This window comes from Aethalodelphis obliquidens, unplaced genomic scaffold (genome assembly GCF_003676395.1).
Source record: "Aethalodelphis obliquidens isolate GAN/ISIS:26980383/991018 unplaced genomic scaffold, ASM367639v1 scaffold25, whole genome shotgun sequence".
Classification (NCBI taxonomy): Eukaryota; Metazoa; Chordata; class Mammalia; order Artiodactyla; family Delphinidae; genus Aethalodelphis; species Aethalodelphis obliquidens.
The window spans coordinates 34,190,406-34,207,403 of NW_020837969.1; the positions used below are offsets into that span (position 1 = coordinate 34,190,406).

A 16,998-nucleotide genomic window follows, 5' to 3' on the forward strand; every position below is an offset into this window, starting at 1 on the left:
CATGACAGGATGCTCAATTATTATTTATCATTAAGAAATGCTAGTCAAACTACAATGAGATACCACTCTACGTACACAAAAGGCCAAAAATTTTTAAAAACTGATAATATCAAGTGTTGGCAACAATGTAGAATACTGGAACTCTCAAACATTGCAGATGGGAAAGCAAAATAATATGGCCACTTTGGAAAACTGTTTTGCATTTAAAAAAAAAATACATTAAACATATGACCCAGAAATATCGCTTCTGGATATTTATCCAAGAAAAAAACATATGCACTATACACAAAAACTTGAATATCGAAGTTCATAACATTTTCTTTGTAATAGCCAAAAACTGGACACAACCCAAATGTCCATCACCTGGTGAATAAACAAATTATATTGATATATTATATAATGGAACACTACTAAATAACAAAGAGGAAAAACTACAGATCCATATAAAAACATGCATGAATCTATGTGAACGCAGGCAGACAACAAATGATTTCATACTGCATGATTACATTTATGTGGGATTCTAGAAAAGGGAAAACTACAGCGGAGAGAAAAGCGAGTTAGTAGTTGTTAGGATCCAGGGTCTGGAGGGAGGGGTTGACTGCAAAGGGGCATGGAAATTTGTGAGGGGAGAAGTTGTGAAATGTCTTTTTTTTTTTAATTTATTTTATTTTTGGCTATGTTGGGTCTTTGTTGCTGCGCGGGTTTACTCTAGTTGGGGTGAGTGGTGGCTACTCTTTGTTGCGGTGCGCAGGCTTCTCATTGCGGTGGCTTCTCTTGTTGCAGAGCACACAGGCTCTAGGCGCACAGGCTTCAGTAGTTGTGGCACGTGGGCTCAGTAGTTGTGGCTCGCGGGCTTTAGAGCGCAGGCTCAGTAGTTGTGGCACACGGGCTTAGTTGCTCCGCTGCATGTGGGATCTTCCCGGACCAGGGATCGAACCTGTGTCCCCTGCATTGGCAGACGGATTCTTAACCTCTGTGCCACCAGGGAAGCCCCGGTGTGAAATATCTTGATTGTAGTGGTGATTTACAGAACTAGATACATTTGCCAAAGCTCACTGAACCCTGAACTTAACAATTCTTATCATCAGTTCCAACGTGTGTGGGTTTTTCCCCACACCACTAAGCAGTTCCCCAGTGCCAGCTGGGTGTCCTACAATTCAAGTCAATTGTGACACTATCTACCTGGAGATACCATCAGAGCCAACAGATTAAGGGCTCATCCTTAAGGAACGAAAGGCAAGATTGTGTTCCTTGTGTTCTCCAACCCAGAACCTCATCCTTTTGTTTTTTTTAAGGAGGCTTCATTACATAGGCACAGTTGATTAAATCACTGGCAATTGGCATCAATTCAACCTCCAGCCCCTCTCCCCTTCCCAGAGGTCAAGGGGTTGGGACTGAAAGTTCTAGACCTTTTTTTTTTTGCGGTACGCGGGCCTCTCTCTGTTGTGGTCTCTCCTGTTGCGGACCACAGGCACAGGCTCCGGACGTGCAGGTTCAGCGGCCATGGCTCACAGACCCAGCCGCTCCGCAGCATGCGGGATCTTCCCGAACCGGGGCACGAACCCGTATCCCCTACATGGCAGGGGGACTCTCAACCACTGCGCCACCAGGGAAGCCCAGGTTCTAGCCCTTTAACCACAGGGTTGGTTCTCCTTGCAACCAGCCCCCGCCCTCAGGTGAGGTTCTAAAGTCATGCCATCAACATAACAAAAGACGCTTTTGCTCTCACCACTTAGGAATTTCGAGATCTTCAGGAGCTCTGTGTCAGGAGCAGAAGGAAGACCAAGTATATTTCTTATTATAAATCACAGTACCACAGCACTAACATTGGTGAGTTTTACAGTATGTAAACTATCCATCAGTAAAGCTGATTTTGAAGGAAAGAAACCCTTTTCTCCAGGGTTCCTGACTGTGGATTTATATGAATCAATAGGGCCAAAATAGCTGGGCTCACAGAGTTCAGAAGTGAGGTGACTCGAAAAGAGCCACTCGGCCAGAATTCAGCCCCAGGAACTTGTCAACTCTTGCAGGTAATTCAGCAGATGTGTCCAGAATGAGGGTTTTTAACGGGAAATGGAGAGAGAACGGGTAGATTTCTCTCCTTTCATGAACACAGTTACAGAAATTTTCAAATGTAAGAGTTCCTAAAGCAGATATTTTGAGATGAGAGTTCTATTGGAAGTTCTCTTACCTGCTTTGTTGACAGTGTTCACCAACATTTCTCTCTGTAGAGCCACTGAAATCAAAGGAATCCCTAAACCACATGCTAGTCCCTCCCAAAATAAGGAGAGAGAATTCATTCATCTATGCATTCAGGGAACACTTGATGGGCAACTCCTCTGTGCTGGGCAATGTGCCTTGGGCAGGAGATAAAAAGGAAGTAAATAAAGAAGGTGTGGTCGTCTCTGCACCTGAAGGCTAGTCTGGTCTGAGTTTCTTGGGGTCACAATTCAGAACATTTACAGATTCAGCTTCTGGGATTTGCCATTATCACTAAAGCATTGCCAGAAAGATTGTGAGGATTGTGACAATAAAGACTGCTTTTGAACACCAGGGTACTTTTACAATGTGGACGCACTCAGGCATTGGTAATTTTCATAGGTCATGTCTACTCTGGAAAAATATTATACGTGAAATGCTTATTTCAGCAAAGTAGTTTTTATATGGAATCCCCCTTCAATACAAACACTGCTTTTGAAACAATTCCTTTTCACTGGAATAATTCTGAAAAAGTAATTTGTTTTTTGAGGGAAATAGGGACTTTCCCCCAAATATTTTCAGTAATTATTTGGACGGTAAAGCATTTTCTAGTGGAGTAGGAGGATGCAGATAGGTTTTCAAGTGTGAAATAGAAAAGCAGCTATACCTATGTACCTTGGTTTTTGTTCTTTATGGTTGAGTCAGTACTTAGTACTGCACTAAAAAGCTTTATATTCTCAGAAAAATAAACCAGGGCAATCATATGGTATTGTTAGGGAACCGTTGGCCGAAACCATTCACCTTGGCCAGGCATGATAATAACCACTTGCATGAGTTGTCTCACAATAGGAGGTCCTGATAAGGAACATGGTGCTGCCACCTAAAACCAACCTGGAGAATTTGGGAAGGGCCAAAAGGAGGGAGGAGATGCCAGCCCGTAATATGTCCTGCCGACCTCCCAGAAACCCTCGTGCTGGAAACCGTCTTGGCTAAGAGATGCACGTACCATCAGGAAGGACACTGAGTCAGACCAAATATGGGCACAAGCAAGATGATTGGCCAGAGACAACCCCCAAAGCTAACCCCCATCACCATAAAACCTGAGACTGTAAGCCGCATGACAGAGCAGTTCTACTGGGTTCCCCTACCCTGCCGCTCTCCACCTAGGTGTCCCTTCCCAACAAAGTCTTTTGCTTTGTCAGTAAGTGTGTCTCCTCGGACAATTCATTTCTGGGTGTTAGACAAGAGCCCAATTCTGGGTTCCCCTTCTGGTAACAGTATCTTTGGACCAAACTTTCACTTGCCATTCAGTGCCTCCTATGTGCCAAAGCCCTTGTGAGGCCGTGCTGTCCAGCAGAACTCTGCAATGATGGAAAGGTTTTCTATGACTGCACTGTCTAAATATAGTAGTCAGGCTCAGAAACTGGGTTTTAATTTAATTTAATTCTTTTACATTTAAATGGCTACATATGGCTAGTAGTTATCAAGTTGGACAGGTTGGGTATGAGGAATAGGTAATATGAAGTGTCCCAATATGCACAATGTGGTCGTGGTGAATTGGGCTAGGTGTAGATGGAGGATTTTTTCAGTGATTTCTGTCCACAAGGGTACCAGTCTTTCAGTCATCACCTTCAAACATATAAATCTACAATGGAGGTGATTAAGGCTATATCCAGAGGTACAATATGTAATGTATATACTTAAATGTCCATGTAAATATAAGTGCACATGTATTTATAGCAAGAAAAAAATGCTTTGACTCTTTCAAGTCAAGATAGGTAAGAGGATGGTAGGTAGAATGGGGCTCTTTCTGTCTCAGGTTCTACTGAGGTTTCAATGCATTAGATATGAAAGTGTACAAAGTGAATGTGAAACAGACCTCCACCCCATGTACAGATTTTGAAGGAAATGGTCCTGAGATCCTGCTCCACAATCTTGGATCCCATAGTTAGATCAAAGCTGTAAAAAGAAGTGAGTGTGAGGAGATTGGGAGGACATGGTGACTAGAGCGGTCGCCTGGTTCTACTCCCCATTAGGGGAAGGTGGGAGGTTCTACTCTATGACCCCAAGACTCATAAAGGGACTTCAAAGAGACTCGTTGGAGAAATTTGAAGTTGTTCCCTGTAGCTGGAAAACACTGAGGATAGTGGCCTCACTCATGCCCCAGAAAGCTAATGGAGACTGTTGCTTTCCAGGAAACTCAGTGTGAGAGAGAGTTGAGTGCTCTAGGGGCAGGGCCTGAGATCCCCTGCTGTGTGGTTGGGATTAGCTTGCACTTCCAGAGTTTCTGAGCAAGGGCCATGAGTGTTCTTGTGGACCAGACGTGGGCCACATGCAAGAGAGTTGGCCTGGGGTCTACCTTCCTGTGGTCTATCCATTGGGGTGGGCTGGAGAGTATCAGTAAGAAGAGGAGGTGTCCCAGTGGGTACTTAGGGCTGTGGAACAGGAGCAGAGGTTGTCACCTACACTCTCCTTCCCATAGCACACTTCCAGCTAAGCAGGGAAGAAGATCTGATGTCAGGTCAAGTTTGGGCTTTCCAGGATGGGGTAGTTTAATTACTGAACTGACCCTGTGTCTAGAGTGAGCTGAACAATTTCTGGGCCTGCCAAGTTTTCATTTAATGACAGGGAAGACACCGAATGAGATGATTGTGGAGGACAGTTTTGGTTATACCAGGAATGGAACTTATTCAACATCCTGGTTCTAATGTATATAGTCATTCCATTCGATTTTTCTTGGTATAATTCCAAGAAGCTGTGGTTGACACTTCTTTTCTTTTGTAACAAAAAATACAGAAATTAAATACAAATTAATTAATAAACAATTTCTATCAGCCTGGAAACCTATATATTAATTAAATATCTTTTTTAATGAATTCTAGAAGTAATTATTGTTGCAAAAAATAGTAAACAAATATTAGTAACTAGGTCAGGCATAACAAATTAGCTTGAGACAAAGTGAGAAATTGCTAGAACTATAGGTATAAACACTCTCTTCCATTCTTCTTGAAAATGATAGAATGAACGTGTTGATAAAAAGAGAAGTGATGATTGTAGTAGGGAGACAGTAGAATAGAGAAAATGCTAACTGAAAACTTTAAAGAGGAAAAACTTTCATGTAAAAATAACCTGACAATATTCCATTAAGAGCATCTACCTGCTCTCCTCCTATTTTTTCAACCTCCTCTGCTGGTTCTTACTCATCCCCCTAACTTCTTAGTGTTGCCTTGGACTTTCTCTTTCTCTTTATCCGCCTCTTTGTTGATCTCATCTCATTTCATGGGTGTAAATACCACTTCTACTCTAACTTCCAAATTTATAGCTCCAGCACCAACCTCTTCCCTGAATTCTGATCTCCAACTGCTTATGCAGCACTACCATTGGGTGTCTGAAAAGATGCCTGTAACTTACCATGTCCACAGCTGAGCGCTGACATCCCCCGCCTAGTCCTGCTCCCCTGCAGGTTGTTCCCAGCTCAGTTTCCCAACTCCATCTTTCAAGCAGTTCTCCCCCAAACACTTGGAGTCATCCTTGACTCTCTTTCTCTTCCACCTTCCATTGATCAGAAAATCCTGTCAGCTCAGCCTTCAAAATACGACAGAATCTGAACAATTCTCACTACCTCCTTTGCTTCCACCCTGGCCTATGCCACCCTCATCTGCTTGGATTGTTGCATTAGCCTCCTAATTCACTTCCCTGTTTCCGACACCCCATACAAGGTGATCCTGGTAAAAGAGAAATCAGATCCCGCTACTCCTCTGCTCAAAAGCTTCCAAAGTCACTTAAAAGCCCAGATCCTCTCAGTGGCCTGTAAGACCCCACACACCACACCTCCTGCCGTCACCCGTCCTCACTCGGCTCTTGGCACACTGACATCTTTGCTGTGGCCCAAACACGCCAGGCGAGCCCTCGGGGCCTCTACACTCACAGTTCCTCATCTGTCTGTCTGTGAGGCTGGCGCCTCACCTCCTTCAGGTCCTCACTCAGATTTCCCCTTCTCAGGCGCATCCTTCTCCAAACACCCTTTGCAACCATCCACTCCCCACACCCACACTCCTTACTCCTTGTCCCTCTTCCTTGTTTTATTTTTCTCTAAAATGCTTATCACCATATCAGGTCTTATAAATATTAACTTATCTTGCATATTTTCTGTCTTCCCAAGGTCATTAGACTGTAAGCTTCATGAGGACAGGGATGTTTCATTTGCTGCTAAAGTCAGTGAACTATACCTAGTACAATACATGCAAATGTTCAAGAAATATTGGTCATATGAATGAATAAAAGAATAGCTATCCATGAGAAAGATAATAAAAAATAAGCTGAAACCTTTGTTATTTGTGTTTCTTCTTCTCCTTCTCCTTCCTCTTCTTCTTCTTCCCAGACATAGCCTAACTTATTTGGATCCTGGGGAAAAGGTGAACTGGGTCCAGCCTATGATCTAACATTTCTATGCATGCAGCACAGGGAGCCAATGTCACTTCCTCCTTGATCTTCCCCTGATTCTCTGCTCTTTGAAATCACCTCAGCACAGTGACCAGATTTTTACTCTTTGCTTCTTGTCTCCCAATCCTCTTACCCATCCAGCATCCATTCAGTATTCAGTAGAGTCAGATGCCAGGTGAATTTTGTCTTAGATCTGTCCTTTCAGTTTCACCTTGGGCTACTGAAATTTAAGGACAACATGATTTTAGATTGTTGTATATTTGAGTTGAATATTTGTTGTGTATGTAAGTTGAATAATTCTACCTTGGATAAGGGCAAATTTCAACTCAACAATTATTCACTGAAGTCTTTACTATGGACCAAGAACAGTGCTAGAAGCTAGGAATTTGACAATAAATAAGCTAAAGTTCTCCACTCTAATATACCAGTTATTTGTATACAACTGATAAATGATTAATGTGTTAAGAGGTCTTCTAATTGAAAATATTGTAGAGGTTAGAGTTTGTGTATTTCAAATAAAAACTTTAAAAATGCATGTTTTAAGACTCTTGGATTGTTTGAGAATTCAGGTAAAAACGAGGAGTGAACCATAGAACGCAATGAGAAATTTTCTTTTTCTCTTTTGACATGAAATAACTGACATCTATGAAATGATAAAATTCACAATATTAATAAAGATGAATTTAAGAGCACTTAATGTTAATTATTGCCTAAATAACTTGAAATGTCCCCATATCCTACGGCTCACATATGAAAGAAACTTGAGACGTCTTCCTAAATTCGACAACACAGTAAAATTGTACATGTTATTTTCAATAATGAATGTGAGACAGGAACTTTTCTAAAGTGTCAATTAAAAAAACCAAACAACTTTTGATCAACTATGCTGGAGAAAAGACTTTTTATTCTACCCATCAGAAATGATGTTACAGAATTATTCTACCACTTCACACTCATTAGAACGGCTATAAAATCAAAATACAGACAATAACCAGTGTTGGTTAGGATGTGGAGAAATTGGAACCCTCATACATTGCTGATGGGAATACGAGATGGTGCAGCCACTGCGAGGCACAGTTTGGCAATAAAATTAAACAGAGTTACATATGACCCACGAATTCTACCCAAGAGAAATGAGAATATAACATCCACACAAAAACTTGCACAGGAGTGTTTATAGCAGGAGTATTCATAAAAGCCAAAAAGTAGAAACAACACAAATGTTCATCAGCTGATGAATGGGTAGTAGAATATTATTTGGCAACAAAAGGAATGAAGTTCTGATATACACTGGTCCCGGATGAGCACTGAAAACATTAGGCTAAGTGAAAGAAATCAGTCACAAAAAGACCACATAGTGTATGATTTAATTTATATGAAAAGTCCAGAATAGGCAAGTCCATAGAGACAGAAAGTAGATTAGTGGTTGTTTGGGGCTGAGGGGGTTAGAAAGAAAAGAGCAGTGACTGCTAAGAACATAGTGTTTCTTTTTGGCATGATAATATTTTTATAAAATGCACAACTCTGTGAATATACTAAAACTCATTGAATTGTACAGTTTAGATGGGTGAGTTGTGCGGTGTATGAGTTATATCTCAATAAAGCTGTTAAAAAAAGTCATTCCAAAGAGATGATCAAAAGTATGCAGCCAAAACACATGGGGGAAAAGTACTGTAAAGATATTTTAGGAAGTTAATTAATAAAAATATGTGATTTTTCTGGATTTGGTGGTGTGCGCGTAACTTGTCAACTTTTAGAAATTTGTATTAAAGTTTTTTTCCATTCTAAATAAATATTCACTCTTGTACAAAAAAAAAAAAAACGAAAAAAAAATCCACAATCTGGTTCTGCAAACTGGCCTTCAGAAATAGTGGGGATTGGGCTTCCTTGGTGGCGCAGCGGTTGAGAGTCTGCCTGTCGATGCAGGGGACACGGGTTCGTGCCCTGGTCCGGGAAGATCCCAGATGCCGTGGAGCGGCTGGGCCCTTGAGCCATGGCCGCTGAGCCTACGCATCCAGAGCCTGTGCTCCGCAAGGGGAGAGGCCACAGCAGTGAGAGGCCCGCGTACCACCAAAAACAAACAACAACAACAAAAGAGAAATAGCGGGGATTAATTGTGTGCATGAATCATGCATGAGAGAATTTCCATTTCCTTTTCATTTCTTCTTTTGACTGCTGGTACCTAATGTCTTGCCTAAGTTATCTTTCTCTCTTTCCACAACACAATACGGGGCTCATGGGCAGAGTTCAGGGAGGGATATGGCATTGGATAAATACAGACCAGCCCATACCTCTTTCGGAGTGGTTGCTCCTCCCTGGCCAGTGTGCCTCCTTCCTACTTTTACAAGGTGGATGTCTGTGTATTCTGACACCAAACTTGAGCACAACTGTGATCTTTTGAGCTGGGTGCCTGGGATCTCTGTGGGCTAGAGTAGCAGAAATGCGAATTCATACTCTATTTCCAATATTTCAAGAAACCTAACAAAATATTTATCCACAAAATACATGCTGGCAAAATGCGATGTCAACCTTTGTTTGATTTGCTTTGGGCTTTATCAAATCAAAAGTGGCAACACTGGCTAATTTATGCCGATCAGAGTCTCCAACAATTATGCCTTTGATTATCTAAGGTGGGAAGAATGAATGATCATTTAATAGGTGTGACCAGCTTTGTAAGTAAAATCTTAAAACATGTTGAATTCAGGGAGAAAAAAATAAAAACTTTGCTTTGTGATGAAAATGTTTCTGTTGCCTAACTTTTGAAATGCCTCTTTATTGAACATTTACTATGGGCCAGGAACCTTACATAATTTGTCATGCTAATAATAGTTCTTCAAGCTATTATTATCCTCTTTCAGTAATTGAGGAAACAGAGCCTCAGATTATAGATGTCCATTACCACGTCCCTTAACTAGTAAGCTCATGCAAATCTCCGTCTACTCTGCCTCTTCTATGAAGAGTTATGTCTGGGCATCGTTGGTATGGGTTTAGATTCAGCTCAAAATCCTGACCTTCTTCCATGTATGAGCTGTTGGTTGATTTTCCAGGTAAAGGCCACCAGGCCAGCGGTCAAGCCCTAGGTAGCAACAGCATTTCCTACTTGGTTTTACTCCTGATTCTTTGCCAACAAAGTCATCAGACCTCCGGGTTCAAGGAAGGTAGGAGTTTATTGAGAATAGGCACACAGGGACTGTCTTCTTTGCGTCATTCTGTTAAGAGGGGAGGATCCATAAAAGAGAAAAATGCCCAAGTAACTGGGGTGCTTTAGAACCTACACATCTGACCAAACTTCTGCTCTGGCCAGGTAGCATGGACTACGACCATTTTCAGAAGCTGGACTGGATCTGCATAAATGCATCCACCCCCTCATTCTGGTTCCGCTGGTGGGCGCCGCTGGCTGACCGGCAGCTGTGAATGGGGCAAGGCAAAGCAAGAGCCTCAGGGGCCTCCTGCACCCTGACCTGGTGGGCTGCCTCCTCGGGCCACCAAGGAGCCTGACCCTCCATCCTCGACTCAACGCTTGGCCATTGTTAGCCATTTCCCTTTATTTGGGCATCTTCCACCGGTCACAGAAGCCAGACTTTAAGGCTGCAATATCCTCATACCATAGCACCGTGCAGCCGGCCATGCGGGTCTTTGCTCCAGGTGCTGAGCGCGCTCTCCGCGGGTAACGGACCTCTGGGGGCGGGGGGTCTTAGGTCTCCCCCTCCCTCGGCCAGAGGAGGGCGCCTTCCCGGCCCCGGTCTCTGCCGCAAAAGCTCGAGGCGAACAGGAAAAAGGGCATCGGTGTGCGGCACTTCGGTTGGAAAATGCAGTTTTACGCCGGGATCCCCTGGCACGCGCATTCGGAGCCGGGACCGCGGTGGCCGCCAGCATGGGATCTGCCTCGAGGGACTGGACTTGGAAAGGGTCGGCGGGTCGCTGGCGAGCAAACCCCTACACGGACGCCAGAGGCCCCCCGCCCGGATGCCGCGACCCAATGGGACGCGTGGGCGTGTCGGGCGCTAGTCCCGGGAGCACGCGAGACGCCGCTCCCCTCGCGGCGCTTCCTGACAGGAAACTCCGTCGGAAGCGCGGCTCACTTTCCTCAGGGAGACGAACGAAGCAACAGGCAGGCTTCCGCCGGAGACAGGCGACTGCGAGTTCGGCGCGGGGCCCGCCCCTCCCCCTTTCTTCCCCCTCCCCCTCGTCTCTCCGCTCCCTTCCTCTGGGGCACCGCCCACCTCCCCGCTCCTGCCCGCCCCCTACCTCCCCGGCTGCCCCGCCCCCTTCCCGCTCCCCCGCGGGGCCCGCCCCCATCTCCCGCGCCCCTCCCACCCTCGGCCCCGCCGCCCTCCCCCTCTCTTTCTCCTCCCTCCACTAGCCCCTCTGGCCCCGCGCCCGCCCCCGCCGTCCCTGGGCCGCGGCCCGGCCGCAGCCTCCGCCAGGGAGCGCGCCCGACGCCCGCCGGTGTCCCGGGAGCCCGACAAAGAGCGCGCCTGAGGCTCCAGCAGCTCGGCGGGCGATGGGAGATGGAAGGAAGCGACGCCGCGGTGAGGCTCGACCCGGAGGGCGGGCGGGCGGGGGCGGGAGCGCGGGCGGCCGTCGGGGCGGCGGTGCTTTGTGGCTGCTCGGTCCCGGGGTCCCGGACCGCTGGACGTTGGGTTCGGGAACTGCTTCCTTTCTGCCCTCTCTTTGTGCGGGTGAGGAGGCGGAAGGCTCGCTCTGTGGGGTGGCGGTTCGGGGGGTTCACCCCGACCCCCGAGGCCGGGACGGCGGGGGAGGCGGGAGGGGGCCCGGCGGCCGAGTGCGCGGCGCTCTGGTTTCTGTCAGGAGAACAAGGGAAGCCCAGCGCAGCGAGCGGGCGCGCGGCCGGCGGTGGGGATTCCGCACCTTGAAAGACGTTGCAGCCCTTCGGTGGTACTTGCGTTTAACTTTGTCCGCCGGTTTCTGCAGCGAGTTCTGGCAGGCGATGTTGTGAGATGTTAAAAAAAAAGCAGGCACCACTTGGAGGACGTGGGTTTAAAATGCTGTCGGTTGCTTGGATGACAAATGTGTAGTGTTACCGCTCCCCTCGGAGGACGCGACGCATGCGACGACGTCATTGTCCACAGACACTGGGGTCCCGGGTTTCCACCCCGGAATAGCTCTTAAGTGGGTCCAGGTGCTGGTGTAGGGAAGACGAGGTCTGGAAAATTCCGCTCACTGGGATTCTGGGAGCAAATGCTTGCAATTCATGAGCCATAGTTGAGTATCTGCAGAGGATTTTGCGGAGTCCCGTAGCCAGGTGAGTGCGACAGGCTGTCAAGGAGCTTGTCTTCTAGGAGGGGCGGCTTGGGCAGAGCTGTGAAGGAGGAACCCAGAGGAGGGCGGGGTTCTGGCGAGCGAGGGCCTGGACGGCCTCTGCGGGCATGTTGGGGCGGCCGTCGCGTCGTGGGGAAAGGATGCTCCCCGCTGGAGGAAAGCGAATGCACTTTCTAGTTTCTTCCAAGACAGGCTTTACCGTCCTTCCTTAGAGTGTTTGCAGATCAAGGGATATTCTTTTAAAAAGTCGTTAAATTCCTCTTCACCGCTTAAAAATAAGTGCGGCATGCTAAACAAAACCAGCAAAACAAAGCAAAATAAAAGAACACCTTCCCAAACAATTGTTTAGTGGCTCGATGCATGTTCTTCTACAACTCTCTATATCCTCTCACAAGTCCTATGGCAGCTCTGTGGGTTTGTCTTGTCTGATATTTCATTAATACACACTTTTTGTGCTAACAGGAGCAGAGTGGGTACCATGGAAAGTGCTTAGACACCTGGCTTGTAGGTTATATCACTGACTGGGTGAGTCTTTGCCACTGTCTTTGTCACATCCTTTAGCCCCTGGAGCTGAAATTTCCTCCTCTGTAGGATAAGGGGATTGGGTGGATAGGTGCTCCCTCGGAGTCTTCCAGCCCCAGCATTTTATGGTTTCATGCCTAGACGTGTACATGCATTCCTTATTCAGTGATGTACTCTCAGCTTCACCTTCTGAATCGCTCTCAGTTTATATGTTCTGTGAACGGATCAGCAGATCCTGGCCATTGAGTGGGGGAGAGTGATGGAAGCTGCAAAGCTAAAATAACCTTATTTTAAGGTGAAATTCCACAGTTGAATTTTATTTTTTAAAATGCAAGTGTAAGAAGCTTGATTTGCCAATCTGAATGAGTGTTGGCTTTAAAAAAGGTTTTGTTGACACTGTTCATTTCATTTGTGACCAAAGAATAATACGTGCTTTACTGTGTACGTGTGTTAAGAGCTTCAATTTTGCTCTTAATTAACTACTAGCACTTAAAAAAGTGAGATATCTCAGAAATCCTTTTAGGCTAGTAAATCTTGGGAATTTGGAAATAAAAATAATATAAGACGGCAAATAGTTCCCTGAAAAAGGGAAATTCAGTGATACTTTCCATCCATGGTTCTGTTCACTTTCTAAAACCTTGGTATTTGTTTGCTGACCCTGGTGGAAAATATGAGTGGGATTTAGCCTGGCATTTTTCTAAAAAAACATGTCTAAGGCATTACTCCTTTTAGAGGTGATTTTTCTTCTTTAGAAATTCTGGAGTCATCTGTCATCATTCATAAACTAAGACACCAGTGTGGTAATGGATTAGGCCCAGTCTTGATTAAGAAGTGCTGGGGCAAAAAACGTGTGAATGTTAAAATGTGTATGTACTTTGGCTTCCGGACTGGTTTGTTTGAGGTTTACCTGACGTAATGTTGTCACTTGCCAATTATGAAAAGAGCATTTCTTTGCGTTTGGGTTGGATTAAGAAATAAGTAATGGATGATGATCCTTCTCAATTTTTAGAAACGAATTCAGACACGATTGAGGTTTAGGCAGCCTGTGAGAAATAATCTGGTGATCAGTAGGTGACCAAAGCCCCCTTACCTGAGCATGTGACTCAGGCTTACAGATACCTTGGGGTCCAGGCTCACCTCCAGTCACTGCTGCTTTGATAGTTCTCAACATTTAGGACTCTCCCCATGCAGTGGTGGCCAGGCGCAGAGGTCCTTGGCTTCCCTTTGCTAAGAGTGGAGACATTTCCACCTAGGGTACTGCCTCTCAGCTCTTCCTAAGTTCTTTCACAGTTAAATCAGCTGAACCTTAGTTTAGGGTAGTGCACCATCCAGGTGAAATCCCCCAGAGCATTTGTTCATAGTGTCCATGTCTGGACAGCTTTCGTTTGTGGTATTGTTTGCAGTTTCAGAGATTTGCTGGAAAGAATTTTAGCAGTGGCATTATTTTTTGAGAGCGTGTCCCTTTGTACCTTTCTTGTGTTTCTTTTTTCTTTTTTTTTTTCTAAATTGGAGTATAGTTGCTTTACATCTTTACACTGCTGTGCCCAGAAGGTCAACAAACTGGGGCCCTGTTGGTGCTGAGCAGGCAGGATTTTGTTGACACTCCAGGGCACAGAGGTGGTGAGGCGTTTTCTCTTTCGTGCACACCTGTGGTGTGAGGGAGTCACCAGCTTCTCTCCCCATCCTCCGTGTAAGCGCCAGGCCCTGGCCACAGCTGACCACTCATTTCTCCAGGCCTGTTTAACTGTGAACAACCATCTAGTTTGAAATTCCCTTTTCGCTGGTCACAGGCCAGTGAGATGAATCAGAATAACTTGTACATGTCGATGGACATTTTTGGAAGTTTATCCTTGGGGTTAGGGTAAGAGGGAAAATGAACATTTTGGCCTGAGCCTCTTTTTTTACCTAGTAGCTTCGTGTGGGTTGTCTGAGAAGCAGCATTTTCCTTTAAGTTTCAAATTATGGCCTAACTTTTGGAAAGTGCTTATTTCATGTGATATTTTCAAGCGTGATGCATTGTTACAGTCACAGCTAATATTTATTGAGATCTTATTGTGTGTTTTCACACAGGTTACCTCTAGTCCCCATGACAGCCCCATGCGGTCAGTACTGCCATTATCTCCAGTCTGAAGTCTGGAGAGGTTAAGTAACACAGCTAATAAGGGGCAGAGCTGAGATTTACACTTGGCAGTCCAGTGGTCTTAACCACCATTCTGCTTCTATGTACTCAAAGTAAGCATTGTGTTGGGGCTTCCCTGGTGGTGCAGTGGTTGAGAGTCTGCCTGCCGATGCAGGGGACACGGGTTCGATCCCTGGCCCGGGAAGATCCCACGTGCTGCGGAGCAACTAAGCCCGTGCGCCACACTACTGAGCCTGCGCTCTAGAGCCCGTGAGCCACAACTACTGAGCCTGCGTGCCACAACTGCTGAAGCCTGCGCGCCTAGAGCTCGTGCTCCACAACAAGAGAAGCCACCACAATGAGAAGCCAGCGCACTGCAATGAGGAGTAGCCCCTGCTCGCCACAACTAGAGAAAGCCCGTACACAGCAACGAAGACCCAGTGCAGCCAAAAAACAAACAAACAAATAAATTTATTAAAAAAAAACATTTAGAGGCACTAAGGTCATATTTCAGAGTGTCAAACCTCACAGCCTGTAAATACTGAAACTACTGTATTTAAGAACCCTTTCATGGAATACTTTCATAGAATCAGTGAGTTACCTCCAAATCAGTATTGTTCAATAGAACTTTCTGCTGTGATGGAAATAGTTTATATCTGTGCTGTCTAATATGGCAGTCAGTAGCTGCATGTAGCCACTGAGAGCATTTGAAATATGGCTAGTGAGATTTAGGAACTGAATTTTAAATTTTATTTAATTTCAGTGAACTTAATTAGCCTCATATGGCTAATGGCTAATATATCCGGACAGCACAGCTCTAGACCAGAAATGCTCTACTAGATGCTAATGGTTGTCCTGGGCAGTCAGTTCCCACTTGACCGTCTGGTTGCTTATGGTATGTTTACTGACTGGGCTTTGCTAAGTTTTTAGTTTTGTATGTGTTTACCCCATCATTTCTGATAAGTACAAAAGCAGTGAGAGTATATGGGGGCATGGGATTTTAATGGAAATGAAAGTGGAGATAGAATCATTGAAAGTGATGAGAAGAAGAAAAATGTATTCAAGAGTAAGAACTATACTAAAGAAAAAAAATTGTGTAACAGGTAGCGTGCAGTTGACAGTACTCAGCAAGATGGAGGAAAAGCTTTTGATAAAATAGAAAAACGAGTGTCTGGCTGAGATCCACTATTATATTAATTCATGAGCTGGCTGTGAGTTGTTTGAGAACTTACAGAGATGGTGAGAGCACTGCCGTTGACTTTTTTTTTGTTACAAGCTGTGGATAGTTCAGTAGCTCCCAGCTCCCTTTGAATCTGCATAGCATCACAGTCCAGGTGGGTAGTGCTGGATATTCAAGTGGCTAAGGTCTTTCCTGGGACCCCTCAAAGCTGTGTTGGAGGCCCAATAGATTTTCAAAGTAGATGAAGCTGAGTAGGAAAGATTTCTGTATTGCATGAATTTTGGCAAGGAGCATGCCTAGCTTTAAAAGTACATGTTAGTAGAGGTGCTTCAGACCACAGAATGGAGAAAAAAATCTTACTCTTTATCCCCAAATAGTTTTCAGTCTGGGAGGTAGACAGCCACATTTACAGATGCCAGGGTTTCTCCAGGGTCAGGCGTGTAGGAATAGCCTTGAGTATAATAGCATGTGTGAAATCATGAGAGAATTCTCATGGTTAGGCTTCTGTTGGAATACCTGACTATTTTGAGTTTTCTAACTTGTGGTGAAAACACAATGATATCAAGGCATAACACTGCAAAAATGTGGGGATAGGAAGAGGAGAAAGAATAACATGTATTCTGTATTTACGGTGTGGCAGGCACCATGTGAAGCAGTGTGTGTATATGTGTGTGTGTGTGTGTGTGTGTGTACGTGAATTTACATATTCTTTTTTTTAAAAATAAATTTATTTAATTTACTTATTTATTTTTGGCTGTGTTGGGCCTTCGTTGCTGTGCCGTGGGCTTTCTCTAGTTGCGGCGAGCGGGGGCTACTCTTCATTGTGGTGTGCGGGCTTTTCACTGCGGTGGCTTCTCTTGTTGCACAGCAAGGGCTCTAGGCATGTGGGCTTCAGTAGTTGTGGCGTGCAGGCTCAGTAGTTGTGGCCTGAGGGCTCTAGAGCACAGTCTCAGTAGTTGTAGCGCACGGGCTTAGTTGCTCTGCGGCATGTGGGATCTTCCTGGACCAGGGCTCGAACCTGTGTCCCCTGCATTGGCAGGGGGATTCTTAACCACTGCGCCACTAGGCAAGCCCAGTTTACATATTCTTATATGTTCTTTACAATGTTGTAAGCTAGGTAGTATCCCCATTTTCAGAGGATGAAATTGAGGCTCATGGAGGTTAAATGGGATTCCTTTTTAAAACAAGTTTATTGAGATAAAATTCACATACCACACAGCTCATCCATTTAAAGTGCATATTCATTGAT

At 45.1% G+C, this 16,998-nt stretch overlaps 1 protein-coding gene across 2 annotated transcripts in view; it reads left to right on the forward strand.

Moving 5' to 3' along the window:
- Positions 1-16,998, forward strand: part of PSD3 (pleckstrin and Sec7 domain containing 3) — a 565,935-nt gene that overhangs the window by 58,395 nt on the left and 490,542 nt on the right. Inside the window, exon 1 of one of the 2 annotated variants that reach the window (XM_027122997.1) lies at positions 11,018-11,177. The exons of the other annotated variant lie outside the window; for it this stretch is intronic. Coding sequence (XP_026978798.1) covers positions 11,157-11,177 — 21 coding nt within the window. The 5' untranslated portion in view covers positions 11,018-11,156. Of the gene's footprint in view, positions 1-11,017; positions 11,178-16,998 lie in introns of those variants that run through there. 2 annotated transcript variants of the gene reach the window in all.